A 22,252-nucleotide genomic window follows, 5' to 3' on the forward strand; every position below is an offset into this window, starting at 1 on the left:
ACATAGAGGAATTATGAGAAGGAAAGAAAACAAGCCCACAGAGACTCATACCAGCCACCGGGGAAGAGTCAAGACAAAGCGTTGAGGAAGAACCACTATTATATTCACACGGAAAATAAGAGGTTAAGAAGCTGCACCCTCAGACCATCGGGGCCAAGAACCCTGTCCCCATCAGTTCCAGAGCACGAGGGTGGCTGGGATCTACCACTTCTCCTTCTGCCTGACATATCCCCGTGGCCCAGCCATTCAGGACTCCACTACAGAGGCGACTTACAGCTACCACCTTTGCAAGGAGTGTGTGACAACCATCAATATATTCTGTCATCAGCTCACACCTGGCACAGCTTCAGACACCAGAAAGAAGAGAGCAAGGACTCCAGTGACAAGAAGTCAGAAGGAATGGGTTGGTGGTTAGTCTGACCAGAGTAGAGAGCCACTAGGTTTAGAGAGAGCCTCAGCCAATCTGGCTACAAAATGAGGCCCAAGGTCCTACAGAGACACAGAACAATGTGATGTCAAAGTTACCAAAACCATTTACCCTGCTGGATCATTTCAGGACAACAATTGAGGAGAGCTCTGAATAGACAGGCATTGCCGACTGCATGATAGGACAGAGCCTTGAGGAAGCTCAGACGTACTGGGAGACACGCAAGTCCTCCTCACTGATCTGAGTGCCCTCTGTCCTTTATCAGCTATGTGATTGTGATTACATTATTTAAGTTTATTCAATCTCCCTTCCCAGATCTGTAAGAGTTGTGAGGATTGGAACTAAGAGGTAGAAAGTACCTAGCACAGTACCTGGAACACTCTCAACAACCTGGAAAAGCTAGGAGTACTCTTACAGAAATGTCATTCACACCGAGCCTCTATAACTGAATCACTTCCCGTCTCTAGGGAGTCACCTTGGCTGCCATGCGTACCCCATTTATAATCCCTGAATCTAGCACTTGTGGGGACCTGTGAGTTGGTACCAAAAAGCTTCCACTGGAGCAGAGGAACTGCCCCTGGGAACCACAGAACCACACAACCACACTGCCAGGCAAATGACAGCCTGGGAATTTGTTTAACTTAGGTTCTTGTCAAGAAGAAAACTTGATGGCTAACGGCCCAAATATGACTGCATAAAACCTCCCCAGGAAGCCTTCTGTTACAGACTCCCAAATAAGCCATTCCAGAAGCAAGGCAGGGACTCCATACACTGCGCAAAGTTAGTGCTCCTGCCTACCACCTCACCCTCCAGCCGTCCCAGGGCCTTACAATGGGTTAGATGCCAAGCTGTCAAACTGAGGACTGGTTTATAGAGCACCCCCACAGAGGCCCTTGGCCTAATTCCCTTCTCTGACTTTGCTCTAGTCAAGAATTCTCAAGGCAATTTTGCTTCTCAACACCAGGCTGGGGCTGGGGACTTGGATGATCAAATTATAGAATTATCTTTAGTAATATAGAGAAAGCCACAAATTGCTTTCCATAGGATTCTATGCTTTGGGAAATAAGGAAAGTAGGAATGGGTTTTGCAGAGAGCCAGAAATATCCAAGAGCACAAACTGCAGATGAATATAAGGCATTGTTATGACAGATTTGCAAGAGTGCAGCTAAGCGGAGGTCACTAATCCAGCCTTTGAGTCAGGAGCTGATCTGCACCAGGCCTCTTAACAGATGTGTGTGTCCCCATTTGTACAGACACACGTGTGCACATGCACACCACAGCTGTGAGTCCTGACCTTCACCCAACGACGCTGGCCTCTACTGGAAAAGAGCAGATGGACTGGCTGCGTTTGGCCAGGATGGACACCCAGGGGAACCAGATTTGCCTCTTTGATGTTGAAAACCCAAAGCAGAATGAACCATCACAAGGAGAGCTCCTGGGAAGAGGAGGGGTAGGAAACTGGGATAAGAGGCTGGGTAGAAGATATGAGAAGTGCTGGCCCAAAGGAAGCAGAGGGCAGAGCCTGGGTGTTGGGCAGTGCAGAGACCTCCAAGATCAAGACATCATCTCCTCTCACCTCTGGGATGTGACTGTTAGTAAGGAACTAAAGCCAGGCTGACCTTTCAAAATGTCCTTGTTTCATGCACCTAATGCTCAGAGTCACCCCCTAGTCGTCTGTCCCGAGTTCAGGGCTAGGGTGTGCTAAAAGAGAGTGGGAGGGTTCCCAGAATTTCCATAGGTATGAGCAAATCCACTGTCTTTCCCGGAGGCCACCAGGACCATCTCTCTACACCACAAAATACCAATGAGTTAAAGAGGAGGCGGGGAGGGCGACATGGGCAGTGCCACCTAAGGCATGGAAGGGTTAGTGGGAATGGTTCTCATCTGAGTAAGTCCCAGTGATCAACTACACATCCCCCAGGCAGCACAAGAGCAATCACATGATCATGGCTGATTCGGGAGCGAGGAGGTGGAGTACCAGAGATTTTTTTTTCTCCCCCTTCATTTGCTTTTCTTGGAGGGGGGTGTTAGTGATGAGAATGGGGGTGGTGATGAGGCTGGCAAGAAAGACTGCTGAGCTAGGAGGTTGGCTCTTTCATCCAAATGGGCGCCACAGAAATCCGTACTTACAGTCTCTCTTCCAACCCGATCCCACCATCAACCCGAATCACACACCGGAATGCCCCTGAGATAGTAAACTAGAAAGAGCCAAAGACTTTCCCCAAAATGGCCTTCCTGCTTCAATGTGAAGAGAAAAGCTGCCAATCCTGAAGGCCAAGGTAGAGCCCTAAAAAGGACGCTTCCCACTCTCTGAGTGGTAGAGTGCTGGGTTATACAACAGGTGGGAGGGGTGACACAGTCCCCCCAGCCCCTGCTTGGAGGACTCCATACCGCTCCTCCTCCTCCTCCCACTGGCTGGCTGCACACCTGGCAGACTATGGCCGCTAACACTCGCCGGTGCCCGGGTGCAACTGGGACCTCGAGGGCAACAGGGCTCCTTGGAGGGTACAGGGTGTCCCTCTTACACCCCCCCCGTCCCCCGCCCAGCAACCCATGGGCACACACGTACTGCTGTAGAGGGTGTCGATCCAAGAGAGGCGCGGCAGGCCCCGGTGGCTAAGCGGCTCCATGCCTGCGGCTCTGCGCGGCAGAGGCTCCTTGGTCAGATGGGAAACCCGACCCTCATCGCACAACAAAGGAGGGAGGGCGCCGGCGGGCGGGGTGCCGGGAGGGGCGGCCAGACTCGGAGGTCGAAGTTGCCGAGCTCAGGTTGGAAGCGGGAGAGCCGAGGAAACAGGTAGCAGGGAGGAGCAAGCCGGAGCGGCCAAGGTGAGGACAGGGGAGCGCCCCCAGGAGCTCAGAGCAGGACTACGGCAGCCTCGGCGAACCCGCTGCGGATCTGGAAGCCGCGGCCCCGCAGCCCGCGCGCCAACTAGCAACTTCCCCGGGGCTGCGCGGCGCCCGGGGCGGGGGGCGGAGGCGGCAGCCAATCCGCGCACGGTTCAGCGCGCCCACCCCCAGCCGCAGCGGGCCGGTAGGGTGTGAGAGCAGCCCGCAGCCCCACCGACGGCCTCCAGCCGGCGCACAGAGCTCCCGCGGGGTCTCCAGGCGGCGGCGCAGGGCCAGAGGCTCCCCTCCTCCTACAGTTGGGCTGAGCATAAATTCTGGCGACCCGCAGACTAGGGAAACCTATGGACCCGCAGGGGTGACATCACCTGCCACCCCAGGATCTCTAAGCACGATTTCCGAGCTGGTGCAGTTGCCAGGCCCCACCCCTAGACAAGCATGGGCAGCACAGCGTGGCCTGGGTTAATGTCCTGAGCCCTGCTGGAAGGCTGGGCCACCCAGGCCTTACTTACCAAACCTTAAAGAACCATTTATTATTGATCTTACAGTGTATCAGTTCCCCCACACACACCAAGGGTGGGCTGCTGACGTAAAGTGGGACCACTGAGGTCAGGGTCATCCACTGGCATCAGAAGAAAGACCTATCTCTCATGTGTACCCCTTTAAGGCAGAGAGACAAACTGGGCTACAGAAGCCCCAATTGGACTCTTCCAATTTCTCCAGGAACCCTCTGGCAATCCCTGACCTCTGCACAATTACATAGGAGTTGAAGGATGATGCGCGCGGGGGCGGGGGGCATTGTTAGATGCCCAGGAGAACAGTCTTAAGAAACAAAATTCTAAACAGTGACCTCAACAGCACCGAAGGCTTGGGGTTGGGGCAGTGACAATATGGGACCCTTGGCAACTTTCCCTGCCTCCTTGGGCCAAGTGACTTGGAGACAGAACTGGACTAAAAGGGGGTCAGGCGAGGATGATCCAGTACAGCACAGGCTGCAGCCAGTTTCCTGAATTCCCAGGGAAGAAAGCAATCAAGCCCACCAAGGAAGAGCTGGATTAGACCTTTCATATACTAAAATAGTAGCATTTCTAACAATGGAACACCTCCCATCCCATCCCATCTTCAGACAGCTTAAGCCTTCTTTGGGCTCCAGCCATACAGAGGTTTACAAAGAGTTAAGCTCCCCCTATTACCTCTAAGGAGGGCAGTGTTACTAGTACGCACTGGGGCTCTTCTTTGTCCCAAACAAGCACAGACAGTTTTGAGGAATAGAAGCAGACCCTCACCTATAAGGAAATTTGTACCCAGCCTTGTAAACTGCCCAGCTGTCTGGACACTGGCCTTTATAGATGCTCAAGAAAAGCCAAAGGGCATTGATACACAGGATAGAGCCTCTGGGAGGCTCTTGTGTGCGGGAGCCCTCAGGGATGGCTGTAGCAGACAGAGACCCCCCCCATACCCCTTTAGCTCTCGTGACTACCCTAGTCCTAACTCAAGCTTCTAGTTCTGTGGCTTGTTGGACCTTCCTACTCAGCTGTTACCCTCCCCACCACCCCTGACTGGCATATAAAATCAGAAGGGCCAAGCCAACCCCCGGAGCACAGCAAGGGAGGGAGCTGTGCATCTCTAGAGAGACTATCCAGAAATAGAGTTCCGGGTGGGAAAGAGAGCAAGCAAACTCTCTGAGGAAGCAGACAGAGAAAGGACAAGGGTGTGTCTTATTCTTGCATAGCACGTTCTGAAGGCATAGAACCCAAGAGAAAGAGAAAACATGCCTGGGTACAGCTAAGCTACAAACCCTTGAAGGCTGCAGCACTGACCCCTCCCACAATACACCACATGATACACCATAGGGATTTTCCTGCCGGCCACAGCTCCACATCTCCACATCCGGTGCTGACTCTGAGGAGGCCATGGATATATGTTTCTATGTGAGTCACATACATTTGCATACATTTCACATTTTTATCTACAAAGGCTTGAGCAAGCTATTTTCAGCATCCCTTTTTGGCTAAAATGTTGCAGTTGCTTGCTCTCAGAGTAGTTGTTATAGCTTGCTTTATTCTACATTCTGTCCAATCTTGCCCAGGACTGTTCCTCCACAACACAATGTAGTGTACAGAGACAATCTTGCAGGCCATAGTGCTAATACGGAACACTGAATACTTGGTGCTTGTGGCTTAGATCTTAAGAGTTTTCCCCCCAGGAGGAGGATCTCTTGGTGAGCACCAGTTACTGTTTCCTTCCTTTCTTATCCTCCATTTCGTCCTCCACCCCCACACACTTTCTTTATGCAGTGCAAGGAACTGAACCCAGGACCACACTCATGAACTCTACCACAAAGCTGTATCTCCAGCTCTCTTTTTACCTTTGAGACAGTGTGGTGTCTGAATGAGTATGGTACCCACAGGCCCATATATCCAAACACTTGGTCCTTGGTCAGTGGAATTGTTTGGGAAGGATTAGAGAATATGGTCTTATAAGAGGAGGTGTGTCATGGGGGGGCTAACATTGAAGTTTCAACAGCTAAGACTAGAGGCCTATATTACCAAGCACAGCTCTTATCTCAGGTTTGTGAATTTTCCAGATGAGAAAACTAAGGCACAGCTCAGTGACCCAACTACATAGTGTGTGCTGGGATCCTATGCATGCCACCTCACTGTCAGCTGACTGATAATCCAAGTCACCGAAGGTCCCTGGAAATCTTCGCTGGTCCATGAATGCAAGGCCATCTGCTAGAAAGCCCTACAGTTTTGTTCCATAGCCATTGGCCTATCTGTTGTGTAACAGTTTCTTTCCTCCAAGACTGAAACATTCCATCCTGCTGGGAAGGTAAACCACTTTACAACAGTTTCAGGAAGTCCCAGAAACTGACAAGGCTCACTAGGCCTCTCCTTGCCAGAGTAAGCAACAAGAGCTGAGAGTTCCCCTCAGAAAGAAGGAAGATAAATTGCAAAGAAGACTCAGACTAGTCCAGCTGGAAAAAGCAGAAGCCAGCAGAGCTGCTGAAAGAGGTTTAGACCAGAGTCATTTGGAAAGGACACTCCAGCCTTTTGAGCTCCCTGAAAGCTATGCAGTGTGCTCCAGGTTTCTCAGCTTTGTGAGTTGTCACCCTTGCTGGAGTGGGCCTTGGTGATGCAGCTGTCTTTGAGTCATTTTCTGCTTCTGTAAGTAACTCCCAGTAAAACCTATTGGAGCACCAAGTTGGATTTTGTTGGTATCTGTACTTTGCTCTGCCTTTGGTTCCCTGTCTGGGGTGAGTGGACTTGTGTGTTGTGTCCCCCAGGAAAAGTTTTGTCATGAAACACCACTCTGACCTGCTGTCTTGGGAAAGGGTAGTTACTACAAGAATCTCATCACATGCATTGATTCTTCCTTGTTTACAGAGATAAATGGGTGGGTCTTAAAAGTACCTGGGTGATTAACCTTCAGTTAGATTAGGGGCCATCGAGGGCAGATAAAGGCTGAGAAAGATCCTAACTCACATGCTCCGGGAACTAAGAAGTTAAAGAGGCATCCTCCTCTATAGTTTGCCCAAGGCCTGCAATCCTGAAGTTCTCTACTCCAGTCCCAATCTGTCAGAGCAGCAGGGCGGTATCCTTGTGACAGACCCTCCCTGATTCAGCTAAATGTCTGGATGTGCGAATGGGTGGAGCATCCCAAGGTACCAATCAGCATCCAATGCATTGCTGCTGCCGAGCCCCTAGTAACCATTCTCCGTCCAGTCCTAAGGACCAACACTCTATATCCCTAACCTGTGCTCTCAGCTTATCCTGCCCCCATGCCCATCTCCATGGTTACCTGCCTGTTTTTCCCTTATCACAGGATTTAAGGTTAGTTATACAACCTTCAGTTGAGTGGCTCAAAGAGAGATATGCCCCATTCTGAAGACCAGCAGCTCTTCCCTGTATCATCAGGGGTGTACTATTCATTACCTCTTTAACAACCAGCTCTCAAGTCCACCAACTACTTGGCCAGGATGCAAAATCAGTGAGGTTACATACATACATACATACATATATACATATATACATACATACATACATACATACATACATATATATATACATATATACATACATACACATATATATATACATACATACATACATAGATACATACATACATACATACATATCCACTCTTCTTCCTTTCTCTGGTTAGCAACACAGCTTTGCTGTGCACCACAGGAAAGACACAAAAGTCTCTGATCACCCAGTTATCACTGCTTGGGGCCAAGCATAGCACTATATGCACACCTGTGGTGCCAGCCACTCTGAAGGCAGAGGCAGGAGTTCAAATCTGAGGAGAGGAAACTGGGATCTAATATATGAGAATGAACTAATAAAATGCATATGGTGGGTTGGAGAGATGGTGCTTTTCCAGAAGACCCACGTTTGATTTTTAGCATCCACAAGCAACTTAAACCATCTGCATCTTCGGTTTCCAGGGGATATGACACCCTCTTCTGGCTTCTGCAGGCAAAACATTTATGAGATAAAAAATAAAGCTATTTTAAGATGCATAGAGTCATCAACATTAGTAATAGTTAACATTGATTGATACCTGCCAAGTACTGATCCATATGTCTTACAAGCTTCTCCTGGCCTGATCCTCACAGGAAGCAAGCAAGATAGGAGCAATATTAGCTCCACTTCACAGACAAAAAAATGAAGGCACGGAAAGGCCAAGCCACTGGCCAGCCAGCAGATGGTGACACTTGAAAGTCAATCAAGTCTGGGCCTAGAGTCCATGTATGTAGTGCTATACTGGCCTAGGAAGGGACAAATAAATAAAAGAAGTGTTAAACCCAGGGAAGGAGAAATTGGAGCTGTATGAAAAGGCAAGATGGTGTTATTCCAGAACTCCCAGGAGCCACCAACGAGGAAGCAAAAAGAGAGCTGTTTCCCACAGAAAACCTCATCTACCACAACAGGTCAGGTGACCCTCAGACAAGCTGGAGAACAAGCTAATGACTGTGCTAGGCCAGGTAACCCTCTGCTTACCTGCCTAAGGCCAGGATCTAGCTTTTCCAACCTTAGTTCTCACAGGTGCAGAAGGTGGAACCCAGGCAGATGAGGTAGATGACCTCCAGGCATCTTATTTGCCTCAAAGACGATAAACTTGGCTTTCTCAGAGATCCTGGGGGTAGCCTGGTCTTTTGTTTCCTAGTGTGTTCTTGGATGTGTGTGGTGGGTTTTTTGTTTGTTTTTTTTTTTTGTTTTCTGACATAGTCTCACTATGTAGGCCTGGCTGGTCTTGAACTCACAGAGAAGTGCTGGGATTAGAGGCGTGTGCGTCACCATGCCTGGCAGGTTGCCTGTTTTCACTCCCTACTTCCTTTCCTTTTCTTTGGTTGACCAAAAGTAGCATTTACTGTTCTCAAAATTCATCTTCAGTTCTGAGGTCTAGAAAAAAGAAAATCCCCAGAGCCATGGAAGGGTTCAGTAGGTACAGTGCTCACTACCAAGCCCAAGACTGAGTTTTATCCTTGGGACTCACATGTTAGGTATCAGACTTCCCTCAAGTTATCCTCTGATCCCTCCTGACCTCCACATATGTGCTGTGGCACTCATACAATATCTCTCTCTCTCTCTCTCTCTCTCTCTCTCTCTCTCTCTCTCTCTCTCTCAAACACACACACACACATGAATAAATGTAAATTTAAAATAATTTAGGAAGAAAATTCCTCAGGCCTGGCATCCCATGAGTTAGTTGCCTGTCAGAGAGACAGCTTGGTCCAAGACTCTGTCTTTTACTTTCTTCCTTCCCGCCCCTTTCCACCCTCTTAGCTTTTCCAGAAGATAGTGAGATCTACAGACAAGAGAAACTACCTTCAAGCCCCCCCCCAACTCATTTTCCTGTGGATGTTTTGTCAGCCTGAGTCATGGTAAAGATCTATACCCCAGACAAGATATAGACAGAGAACTACATTCACACTCTTGATGTTTTCCTCATACCAGGACAATGCCCAAGGACAGACAGCAGTAGGGATATACCACACACACATTTCCCAGGCCGGATCCACACAGCCAGGCACCAGAAAGAGTTAGCATCATGGTAGAGCAGCTGGCTTAGATAAGGCTAATCAAAAGCAATTGAGAAGCCCTTCAAAAGTGACCCTTAATCGTTTCAGCCCTCACTTCCCAAGGGTCAACATGAGACTTTTCCTGCAGTCAATAAAAAGACTCCACCTCAGAGTCTAGAGCCCTTCCCTCAATTTACTTACCTCTGAGTCCCCATCAGTATTTGGAATGATGTCACCCGAAGAAGACACAAGGATTCTCAAATCCCAATAACCCAGACACCAAATTCAAAGGCTCCAGTCTCCTTGGCTCCAAGGTAGCAGAATCAAGTTCGGCCGAGGTCAGAGCTCACAGGCCGGCCCTCTATCCTCCTGTGGTCCTCACTGCCCCCGAAGCTGGCTGTGTTCCCCACTCTCTCAGCCAGAGTTCTGCAGATGCATCCGAGCTCCAAACCTGCTCTGCCAGGAGCTCTGACGCCACCCTCCCTGCTGGCCCAGTCCCCTCAGGCTCAGGAACTGTTGCAGCGGCTTAGAGCCATCGAGGAGATGGAATCAAAACCCAGGAAGGCACAGACGAAGAAGCCACTGACCCTGGACAGTGGTGCTTGTCATGGTAGGGTCCTGTTCTATAGATTTAAGGGTCCAGCCCAAGGATGTGTGGCAATGTCTCTTTAAGCATCAGGCCTCTTTTAAGGCAACTTCTCTCTGCAGTCAATTCCTGTTACTACTGGTCCTGCGGCAGAGAACAGGAACTCTTGGATGCCATCTGGTGGCCAGAGTGGCACCTCAGCCACACGAGGTGTTCTACATAGGCAACCTCCAAGGACTTGGACTCAAATTTCAGCTTTCCCACCAGACTCTATCTAGGGCTGCAGGTAACCATTGTGAGCAGAGTCTGAGAAAGCCAGGAGGAATAGGAATAGTGTGAGCAGAATACTCTCCCATTGGACAAACCCTCCAGAACACCCTTTTTTAACAGTAGTTTTTATTTTTACTTATATAGACGCTTAAGTATTTTTGTGGAAGGGTGTGTGTGTGTTTGTGTGTGTGTGTGTGTGTGTGTGTGTGTGTGTGTGTGTGTGTGTTTGTGCACAGCCGCTCGAGTTGCACCCTTTGGAGAACAGATTCCCTTAGAGCTGGGAGTTATAAGCAGTTGTAAGCCTAGTGACCTGTAGGTGTTGGGAACTGAACCCAGAACAGCAAGTGCCCTTAACTGATAAGCCATCTTTAAGCCCCTCCAATACATCGTTTTCATTTTTGTTTGTTTGGGTTTTTGTCTTGTCTTGTTTTTGTTTTTCGAGCTAGGATGTTTTGTGTGTCCTTGCTGTCCTGGCACTCACGTTGTAGACCAGGCTTGTCTTGTAGACCAGTTTTGTTGTTACTGACCTTGCTTTCTTCGGTTTTCCAGACAGGGTTTCTCTGTGTTAACAGCCCCTAGAACTGTTTTGTAGAACTAACAGCTCCTAGAACTCACTTTGTAAACCAACCTGGCCTCTAACTCTGAAAGATTTAGAGCTCATGGCTCAGATCCTAATGGAGAGAAAGTGAGAAAGAATGAGACAGGTAGCAAGTCAGTAAAAGTCATCAAGGCTCTGTTGGTTTGAGCAGCTCCCAGGCTCATTAGGCTGATGTCATAGATCCGATGGTCTCACAGAGGTCTCCCTGCATCTCAAAGCCACAGACAGCATGCTGTAAGAGAACTCTCATGTGCCATCCCCTCTTTCTAAGGCACACTTATGGCAGTATGGAGAAAGACCATTCTCCACCACCACAACCCCATCTCTCTCTTTAACATTAGGAACCAAACCTTGGGCATGCTAAGCAGATGCTCTTCCTCTGAGCTATACAACTCTAACCCCCATTATTATTTTCATAGCCTGTCAGGCTCTATGGCCTGTCCTTCAAACCCCTTTGGATCATTTCACACACACACACACCCCAACTCCCTGCTCCTTTTTATAGATGCCCAACTGTACTCTTTGCACAGGTTGATATAGCTAGCGTCTTAGTTAGGTTTTACTGCTGTGAAACCAAGGCATGACCAAGGCAACTCTTATAAGGACAACATTTAATTGGGGCTGGCTTACAGGTTCAGAGATTCAGTCCCTTATCATCAAGGTGGGAACATGGCAGCATCCAGGCAGACATGGTTTGGGAGGAGCTGAGAGTTCTACATCTTCATCTGAAGGCTGCTAGCAGAATACTTGCTTCCAGGCAGCAAGGATAAGGGTAGGATAGCCCACACCCACAATGACACACCTACTCCACAGGGCCACACCTTCTAATCCTGCCACTCCCTGAGGTGAATGTAAACAAACCATCTCAGCCGGTTAAAATGTTCTGTCCTCTGGGCCATAGAGTTGGCTTAGTGTTTAGGAACACTTGTTGCTCTTGCAGAGGACCTGGCTTCAGTTCCTAGCACCCACATGGTAGTTTACAAATATCTGATCCAAGGGATCTGATACCCTCTTCTGACCTCTGTGGCACCCGGCACACAGGTGCTACACAGACATATATACAGGCAAAACCTATACACATAGAATAAATCTTTAAATAAAGTTAAAAAAAATGTCCTGTTCCTATCCTGGCATGGTGGCACATACCCATTGTTGCTGCGTGTGGCAGGCTGAAACTGGAAGGCCACAGTAAGTGCAAGGCCAGCCTGGCTGAGGAAAACAAATCCCAACACTGCTTCCTCCACTCTGCCTGAGCATGAGGTTAAACTGAAACACCACGGTTTCCAAGAGGCTTTCCCTAACAAACGAGCTAAGGAGATCTGCTTCTCTCTTTCCCATTCCTTAGTGCTCTTTAAAAATTATTCAGGGAGTGGAGACGTGGTTCAGAGTTTAAGGTCTTCCAGAGACCCAGATTTGATTCCTAGCACCCACATGGTGGCTAACTATCTTTTGTAACTCCAGCTCCAAAAAATCCAGCATCCTCTTCTGGTCTCCAGGGGAACCAGGCACACATGGTATCAAGACATACCTACAGGCAAAACTACCATATGCATAAAATAAAAGCTTTTTTAAAAATGTAAAGACTGGAGAGATGGTTCAGTGGTTAAGAACACTGACTGCTCTTCCAGATGTCCTGAGTTCAAATCCCAGCAACCACATGGTGGCTCACAACCATCTGTAATGGGATCTGATGCCCTCTTCTGGAATGTCTGAAGACAGCAACAGTGTACTCACATACATAAATAAAAAATTGTAATCCCATCCAGGCCATCTCTTGCTAGACAGTGAGCTCTTCTTTCAGCAAACCCTAGCAGGTTGTTCAAATGGTGGATCAAATGCATGAATGGTTCCTGAGTACTAAGAGCCTGGAATTAAACAGTATAGATATTTAGCTATCTGGGTTCCACCAACTGGAAATAAATTGTCTGGGCTGGATGGTCAACATGTGGCCACATCCTCTGAAATGACTCCAGAGGAACCTAAAATCAGATTCGGGGCAGGACAACTGCTGCTCTAATTGTTCTCTAACTGATCACACAAAACCCCCACGAAGAACTCCCCAATGCTCAGCCTCCCCGGCGAAGCAGCCAACATCCTATGCTGCACTCTTTTTCACCCAATCAGGTTCCAACACAGAAATAAAATAGAAACCCAGAAAAGATTCAGTCCGCTAAGGGAATTTCCATCTCTGAAGCCGAAACCGGAGTCCTTCTCCTAGACCTGCCTCAAATTTGCAAGGCAGTCTGGTTTTGAAGTAGGGAAGTCATCTGTTGCTCTCATGGAAGAACAAGCCTCCAGAGGCAGCCTGTTTGACCTGAAACCTCTACTCTCTGTAGGGTGGAAATCCTGGGAATCTGTGGAAGATTGGGGTTGCTGAGGTGATGCTGAACTGCTTTACCCAGGCTAGAGCTGGAAACCTCCCAGAGTTGACTTGATAATGTGCTCACATCTCTCAAAGCCCTCTAACCAGGTAGACTAGAAACCTGCCTTTTAGCTCAGTAGTGGGAGAAGTTGTGGAACCTGATTCTGGCCTCCTGAACACTCAAGGACCTAATTTAAGAGGGTCTACAGGCAGTTTGGTTAACAATGGGAAGACAAAGCTAAGGAGACCTGTAATGCTGTGTGCCTGGATCCCCAGGGACTATAAGTGAACTATAAAATACCAGAGAATGAAGGACTCAAGGATTCATTTATTGAGCCTTTACCACACCAAATCACCAGAGGCTGTCAGGGTCCATATTCCGTGTGTGTGTGTGTGTGTGTGTGTGTGTGTGTGTGTGTTACAAAGGTTGGTACCAGGATTTCATGCATGCTAGGTAGGTAAGCACAGTATTGCTAAACTATATCCCCATTTCCCAAGAGTATAACCTGAGGTTCTTGACAGTTTCTCCCCTGCTACCTAGTAAGGCTGTTCTAGTGTATTTAATTCACTTTAGGTCCTATCTCTCCTCTCCTGTGCTATGGTCTGAATACAATCTGTGTCCCCTGTATTCATGCAAAAGTCTAATTTGTAAAGTCATATGTTAATAGTATTAGGAAGGAACAGACTTAGCTCCTCTGCAAGAGCAATCTCTTCAGCCCTGAGTTTGGTTCCCAGCACCTGCATGTAAAAGTCCAAACAACCTGTAACTCCAGCTTACACCCTCTTATGGCCACTTAGATACTTTGTCACACGCATGCGCATGGGACACACACACACACACACACACACACACACACACACACACGGGGGAGGGAGGGGGAGAAACAGAAAGGGAGAGACAGAAAGACAGACAGACAGGAACAGAGGGACAGAGAGACAGATTCATATAAATATATAAATCCTTTTATAAAGGAGGGCAGAAACTTGATCTGCATATGGTCTTTTGAACTAGGGTCTTTGCTTTGTCTTATTGCTTGCTTGCAGTGTTGGGATTGAACCCAGGGCCTCACATTGTAGACAATCTTTCTGCCCAGAAGTCCAAGAGAGAACTTTGGGGAATGATTATGTCATTTGGGGAGAGCTTCATGATTGAATCCCAGTAGCTTTGCAAAGAGAGGGAGAGAGAGAACTCAGAGAGGCATGTACACCTGCTCTGCCGTGATGTCATCAGAACCTGGCTTCTGCTGTTTGGACTTCTGACCTCCAAAGCTGTGAGGCAAATAAAACTCTTCTTTATAAAGTAGATCTAATGGAGGCACTTTCTCAGTTGAGGTTCCTTCCTTTCAGATGATTCTAGCTTGTGTTAAGTTGGCACAAACTAGCCAGCACACCTTCTAAAGGAAGTAGCATTTGAATTAAGACCTGGAATGACAACTGTTTCCCTGGCACAAATAAAGGAGTGGAGAGGCAAGGCATTCTGGGAGAGAAGGAGAAGTATAGACAATTGCAGAGGCAAAAATGAAGAGCAGACATGGAGGTACATGCCCACAGTCCCAGACACCTAGGAGACTGAGGCAGAAATCACTTGTGCTGAGTTAGAGACCAGTTTGGCCAACACCGAGAAACACTGTCTTTAAAAAAAAAAAAAAAAAAAAAAGAATGGGAGGAAGGCCGTAGGTGGAGCTTACTTGGTGAAATACAAGCTAAACCTACAGAAAACCCTGGGTTTGAGCCCCAGCATCATACAAAATCAAGTGTGGTAGTATGCACCTGTAATCTCAGCACTTGGTGGGTAAAGGCAGGAAGATTAGAAGTTAATCCTCTGTTATGTAGGAAGTTGGAGGTGAGCTTGAAATGTAGACAGACAAGGAGGAAGAAGAGGAAGAAGAAGATAAAGGATGGGGGAGCTACAATGGGTGCCTGAAGAAGACATGCAACTAAAGGGTGTTGCCTTAGCACAAACTCAGAGACTTGTGGTGGTTTGAATGAGAATGAACCTCACAGACTCCTGTTTGAATACTTGGTCCCTGTTGGTGGAACTGTTTGGGAAGGATTGGAGGTATGGTTTTGTTGGAGGAGGTGGGCTTTAAGATTCCAAAATCCTACACCAGTCTCATTTAGCTCCCCCTGCCTCATGCTTATTGCCTCAAAGTACTATAAGCTTTGTACTTTTTCTCAGCTGTTGCGCCAGCCCCATGCTCCCTGCCATGATCTTCACATACTAATCCTCTGAGACTATAAATCCCCGGCAAACTGGTTCTTCTATAAGCTGCCTCAGTCATGGTGTTTTGTCACAGCAACAGAGAAGGAACTAAAACAAAACCAGCAGAATTCACAGGTCTTTTTAGGAGAGGCTTGACCTCTCCCTTCAATGAACGCCTGACCTTAGGAACAGTTCCCCTATTCAGTTACTAAAAAACCCTTTAGTTAATGTGTCTCCAGTGTCACCAAGATTTATGTCCTAGACGCCGTGACTATGTTAAACACATTACTTTCAGCTTTCTAGTATGTGACACCCTTTGTGGAAGACAGAATCATTTCCCACACCTTGAAGGAGAGGCTCTGGGTCACACTTCCAGCAAAGGGTACAGTGAAGCTCACATTGTGGTCTGGCTACCACCAGTAATCACTGGAGAGAAACTGTACTTCAGGTAGCACAGGTAGAGGAGGCTGATGTGGATCTATCAGTATGGGTTTTGTATGTTTCCTTTCTCTTTGATTTCTGACAGTTCCATGCATACATAGCAGGTATGTGATTATATTTATTCCCCACAACCCTCTGTCATCCCCTTTCCTTTTCCTCTACACACATTCTTTCTCCCATCTCGTCCCCAAGTGGCTACATCATTTCAGAAAATGACACCGCTCTGCAGAAACCATTAACAACCAACAGCACCTCAGGATGGGATGAGGCCTCACGGGCACCTCCTCTATCCATGATGGCTGTACAGATATCTACTGCTGCTATGTACTCATGACTACAGTGGTACTCCTTCCACGCTGACTTCAAATCTGCAATCCTCCTGCCTCAGTTTCGAATACTGAAAAGCCCTTTAGTGAAATGTCCCCAGTGTCACCAAGATTAATGTCCTAGGACACCATGTCTAGGGTTATAGGATGTGCCTCCATGTCCAGCACCAGCAGAGTTCTTAAGCTGCTTGTCAAGGGAACTGTTAGGGCCGAAAAGGAACAAAGAAAGATGTCCATGTTTTCTCCTTAAAATGAGACTCTGGGGTCTTCTGATAGCTGTGCCTGGAGGGTCCCTGTTGGTAAGGCCACTTAATGACTTTGAAGCTAATTATACTCTAGGCATCTCTCTCACATAGGCAGCCCTAACCTGGCATAGGCTCAACTCAGAAAGAGTTATAAAGTTAAAAAAAAATGTTTCTTTTTTGTTACTGGAGATAGAATCCAGGGTCACTAAGTACATGTTCTACCCATGAGCCACATGGTCAGCCCATGTAAGGAGCATTTTTGTTTTTTTATAGTATGCCTGTGTCTGTGTGGGTGGGTAGACAGGTGCCACCAAACATGCCAGGGATCACTTTTGGGTGTCAGTTCTCTCCTTCCACTGTGGGTTCTGAAGGTTGGATTTAGTCATATGCTTGCACAGCAGACCCTGTACTGGCTGAGCCACCTCCCCAGTCCCACTTCTTAAGGAAAAGCATCTCAGGGGAACACAGGGGGAAACTGAGCCAATAGCTTCATGTCCTGTCTCACCCAGCCCCCCTTCCCAAATTCCATGCCTCTGTTGCCCAACGCTTGGATTTTCTGGAACATTTCTGTTCGGTGTCCTCAATGGTGATGCGTGACGTCCCGGAAGAGGGTGACACCATGTGACTCACTCCCCGAAGGAGGTCCAGCTGTGCTTCTGAGAACCTGCCACACTGGAACTGGAAGCACAAAGGCTGAGGCATTTCGGTACCCTTGCAGAACCATCTGGGCAGGAGCCCTGTGCAGTTCTTGGGAGTTACATGCTTTACGGAGTGCTTCTCAAGAGCAGCAGCCTTCCCTGGGCCCAGGGAGCATATTAAGGTGGATAACTCAGAGCAATTAGGACCCAGGCCCTGCCTGATCTGCTTAGGGGTGATGAAGCAATAGCCTGGTGGCTCTCGAATCTGCCCCTGCCTGCCTCTGCCAGAGGAGGCCATCCCGATGCCCAGTCTTTATCTGACAGGCAGAGGACAGTACAACACTGGCCTCTTGACCATTCAGATAGTTCAGGCTCTCGGGACCTCCTCAGACGCAGACATGACTCAGAGGAAATCTGGCTCCCTGCTCAAAACCCAAAGTCTTCTAGACAACTCATTGCCCAACTCCTTATGTGCCACCCTTGATAATCTCCCAGTTTCCTATTTCCTTTGATTGTGCAAAGCTTCTCTCCTAGGAAGCCACATGTTTATCACATGATGGCAGCCACAGGCCACCAGCAGAGGGAGGGAGGATGCTGGGATCCCATTCTAGTTCAAAACTGTGAGTTTTCCATAGCCAGCATCCTTAGCTTTGGCTCCCCTGGGGGATCAGCTCAGGCCAGCACACAGTTCAGAAGGCAGATCCTACGTCCTTTCCTTTACATACTCAGTTGGACCTGGGCTCCAAGCCTTCTCTTCCCCTCAACCTCTAACTGTTGGGACAAATGTGCCCTAAGACCATGAAATCAAAGCATTCTGCAAGCTGAGGAGACAAGAGACGTGCTGTTGTTGTATCTGGCTGACTAGAGCCTCGATGCTTGGGTTAGTTCTTCAGGGGGCCCTTTAGGAGAGCGAAGCTGTTTTCCACTAGGGTTTCAGGGTTGTTTTAGTAAAAGAGACCCACTTGGTCTCTCACCGCAGCTAAGCCAAGAAGAGGAAGCTGCCACAGAGATGTTCACTCTCTCGGAGCCACACACACAGCTGCACACGTACATAGGCCACACTTCCTCCCAGGCCTGACAGAAACCTTGACTTCTGCAAAGACCACTAACCCCAGCACCAGTACCCATGGGCACATCTGGCCACAGCTGAGCTGCTGAGGATTTCCAGTGTGACTTCAGGACCAAAAAAGGAAGAGAGTCTTCTCTTGCCAGAGAGTATTACAAAGACACAAACAAGCTGACTTTCCGTATGACTCACCTGATTCTACAAGCAAAGGTGAGTCCCCTCATCCCCTACCCAGAGCCTCATTCTCCTAAACAAGCCAGCGAAGATGCCAAAGCGGTTTAGAATTGATCAGGGCTACAAATGCCTTGTTTGGGAAAAACAAAACCTGTCTCCAACTCTGCAAGTGTCAGGGGCAGGGAAAGAAGGAATGGCAGATAAAATGTGCCATGGTCCTGCCACCAAGAACACCCAAGCTGCTGGATCAGAAGCCACCCCACCGTTAGCAGCCTGTCATTTGCTCATTTTATAGTATTTTATGTATCACCGGGAGGCCACAGAGAGTATGAAGTATATGGGCTATTTTTTGGTTTTGGTATTGTTTTTCCTTTCTGTGGTGCTGTGGGTTTGTGCTTTTGGACAAATGCTCTGCCACTGGGCTATACACCCAACCCCCTTATTTCAAACATATTTCATTCTTACTCTTTTTTCCTTTTGTATGTGTGTAGATGTGCATACAGAGGTCAGAGGACAGCTCTTAGGAGTTGGCTCTCTCCTGCCACCTTGTGGGATCCAAGGACTAAACTCGTGTAACAGGCCAGCAGGCAAGTGCCCCTGTCCACTGAACCATCTCAGCACACCCCGCATAATTGTCTTAACTGCATGTTTATATAGTAATTTAATTTTCTCTGCTGTAAAAGTCATTTGAGTCACAATAAAAATTCCTTTTGATGGGGGCTGGGAATGCAGCTCAGTAATAGAGCTTGCCAAATACACACAAAGCCCTGCCGCTGGGGTGAAAAATCTCTTAGACACTAAAGGAAACTATGACTCAAGCGCACCACCCGGTTAGTACACAACAGAATCATTGCACACTTGAAGTCGGAGTGGTTCTACAGACGGCCCTGGAGTTTCTCAGCCTGATCACTGGCGGATCCATCCATCATCCTTAGCTTCTTTTCTGCCGTCCTATCCCATCAAGCAAGGAGGTGATTTCTACCTGAGTGAGAAATGACCTCACTTTGTTCAGGGCCTGTTTGGCCACAAGCACAAAAGACCATGTGTAGGAACTCTAGTTTGATCGCACCGTAAGATGTCTGGTCTCTTTGAGGTAAGAAGTATTGCTGGATTGTCAATGCTGTCTGGGGTCTGTAGGGATAAGGTCTGAGTTGTAGTGTTCCCTGATAAGAAGCCAAGAACTATTCCTGATGGAGCCTTAGCTATTTCTTCCTTTGGGCTAGAAGTGCAAAGTTTTAGCATTTAACTGGGGGAAAGCCTTCTTTGTCTGCTTGTCAAGACTATCGACTTGCCCCAGCAAGGACTGCAACAGTGGCATGCGCTTTTCAGCAGTGGGAACAGAGAGAGAGGTGCAGGAAACATTTCTATGAAAAAGGCTTGGTCCACCACACAAACCTCAGTCCTAACCTGAGGGGGAACAGAAGGTAGAGATGCTTTCCAGACTGTCACTCTGTGGTACACACAGGAAGTGACATCACATGCACAACACCCTCAGGTTGACTAGGCTCTTAGTGGTCAGAGATGAGATGAGACTAGGGAACTTTAGGCCTTCACATTTCCAACATATTCTGGGCACAATCATTGGGAAACTCTGAGAGAGAACCTTGGGCTTCTACGTAGTCATTCCAATTGGCTGCAAACTTCATAAGCATTTTAGATTTTATCGTATTTTACTTTTTAAAGACAGGGCCTCACATAGCTCAGGCTGGCCTCAAACTCATGACCCACCCAATTCTGCCTCCCTAGTTCTAGGACTTCAAGCTTATACTTTATTTTATTTTATTTATTAGTTTTTTTGTTGTTGTTGTTGTTTTAAAACAGGGTCTCACACTATGCTGCTCTGGTAGGCCCAAAACTCACTACATAGATTAGGCTGGCTTCAAATTCACAGAGCTCTGCTTGACTTTGCCTACCAAATGCTGGTTTTAAAAGTGTGTGTCACTACGCTCAAACAGGTATACACTAACTCAATCAGCTTAGCATTTCTGACTTCAGAAGCCTCCACATAATCACTATAAAATCAATAGTATCTGCCAACACAGCTACCCAAGTTCTACAGGGGCAAAAGAGGCCCTGTCCAAGCCAACTCACCTGTGACAATGAGGCATAGGACACACTTGCCAGGAGGACTCAATATTGCTAGGGTGGCTACTGATAAAGCTTCACTAATAGCTTAGGAATGCCACAGCCCAGCTTGTGCCAGACACTAAGCAATCTTGTTAAATGTTCCTTCCCCCATCTTCACTTATAAACCTTGTACGAAGGTAAAAACTGTTACTTTCTTTCATCTTAAAAGCAGGTGCAGCAGGTGCAGCAGGTGCAGCAGGTGCAGCAGGTGCAGCAGGTGCAGCCATCTCTTACAGCTGTTTATAATAAATAGCTTCACTGAGCTAGGGTCTGGGCTGCCATTGTTGCTGCTGCAGAGTTTAACAGTGTAGCTCAGATGTGGGTCCTAGAAACAGTATATCAAGACTCAAGACCTGCTGTTTCTAGGTAAGATCGGAGGAACTTTGATTTCAGTTGCTGTCAAATGAGAATAACAGGACTAGAGAGATGGCTCAGCAGATACTTGCCACTAAGCCCTGATGACCAGAGTTTAATCCCCATACTCCACATAAAGGTAGAAGGATAAGACTCCACAAAGCTATTCTTTGACTTCCACATGCACACACACTAATAAATAAAAATACTTTTAAAAAAAATGAGGATAGTACTTTTTCCTCTAATGTCCTACCTGGTTAGTTTTATGTCAACTTGGCACAAGCTAAAGTCATCTAAGCAGAGGAAACCTCAGTGGAAAAAAATGCCTCCAGAAGATCAGACTGTGGGCAAGCCTGTAGGGCATTTTCTTAATTAGTGATTGCTAAAAGAGTTCAGTGCATTGTGGTTGGGGACTTCTTGGGATAATGGCCTAGTTTCTACAGGTAGGTTGAGCAAGCTCTTAGGAGCAAGACAGTAAGTAGCACTCCTAGATGGCTTCTGTATCAGCTCTTGATTCCAGATTCCTACTCAGTTTGAGTTCTTGTCTTGGCTTTCCTCAATGAACTATGAGGCCGAATATATAAGCCAAATAAACTCTTTCCTCCCCATGACCATGCTTTTGGTCATGGTGTTTCAACACAGCAATATTAACCCTAACCAAGATTCCCCCTTCAAAAGAGTCAGGAGGAGGCTGGAAGGATCACTCAGGGGTTAAGAGAGCACATACCGTTCTTGCAGAGGAACGGTCTTAGTGTTTTATTGTAATAACCACACGCCATGACCAAAGCAATTTACAGAAAAAGAGGTCACTGGAGCTCACAGTTTCAGAGGCTGAGTCCATGAGTATCCTGGTGGGAAATGACAACAGGCAGGCAGGCAGGGCAGTGGAGCAGTCACTGAGGGCGTATACAGTGATCCACAAACATGTGGCAGAAGAACTGGAGATCCCATCCCCAGTGACACACCTCCAACATGACCACACCTTTTTAAACACTAACTGGGACTAAGCATTCAAATACCTGAGCCCAGGAGGGCCATTCTCATTCAAAGTATCACAAGACCCAGCTTCCCAAAACCTGTTTGTGTAGCTCATAACCACCTGAAACTCCAGCTATAGGAGGTCCGGCCCCTTCTGGTCTCCTTGAAAACACACACACACACACACACACACACACACACACACACACACACACACACACAATAGCAACGCTAGCTGGTTCATGGAGATAGTAGAGAGGTAACCGATAAAAGACACCAGCATAGGGGCTGGAAAACTATCTCAGAGACAAAGAGTGTGTCCCAGCATCCACATAGGGCAGCTCATACTTGCCTGTGACTCCAGCTCCAGGGGTGTCCAGACTCTGGCCTCTGTAGGGACACACAGCACGTAGTACCACACACACCCAATTACAGGTGTCTATGACCATGTGGACAATTCCTTGTTTTTTGTGGGGTTTTGTTGAGGCTAATTGCCTCTTGCCTGCTGGCCCTTATTAAGTGCATCTCCTTAATAGTTTTGGTATTCAAGAAGATCTAGAACAGTGACTCTCAACCTGTGGG

The 22,252-nt window shown here is 47.7% G+C and overlaps 1 protein-coding gene across 1 annotated transcript in view; it reads right to left on the reverse strand.

Annotated features, from left to right (window-relative positions):
- The window catches only part of ABR (ABR activator of RhoGEF and GTPase), a gene marked incomplete at its 5' end in the record, with an annotated part of 137,522 nt that extends 134,403 nt beyond the window's left edge, over positions 1 to 3,119 (reverse strand). The window contains one exon of the mRNA XM_080923757.1: positions 2,997 to 3,119. Coding sequence (XP_080779883.1) covers positions 2,997 to 3,057 — 61 coding nt within the window. The remainder of the gene's footprint in view (positions 1 to 2,996) is intronic.
- Positions 3,120 to 22,252: the final 19,133 nt, after the last annotated feature.

This window comes from Micromys minutus, assembly GCF_963924665.1.
Source record: "Micromys minutus genome assembly, chromosome: 10".
Lineage (NCBI taxonomy): Eukaryota > Metazoa > Chordata > Mammalia > Rodentia > Muridae > Micromys > Micromys minutus.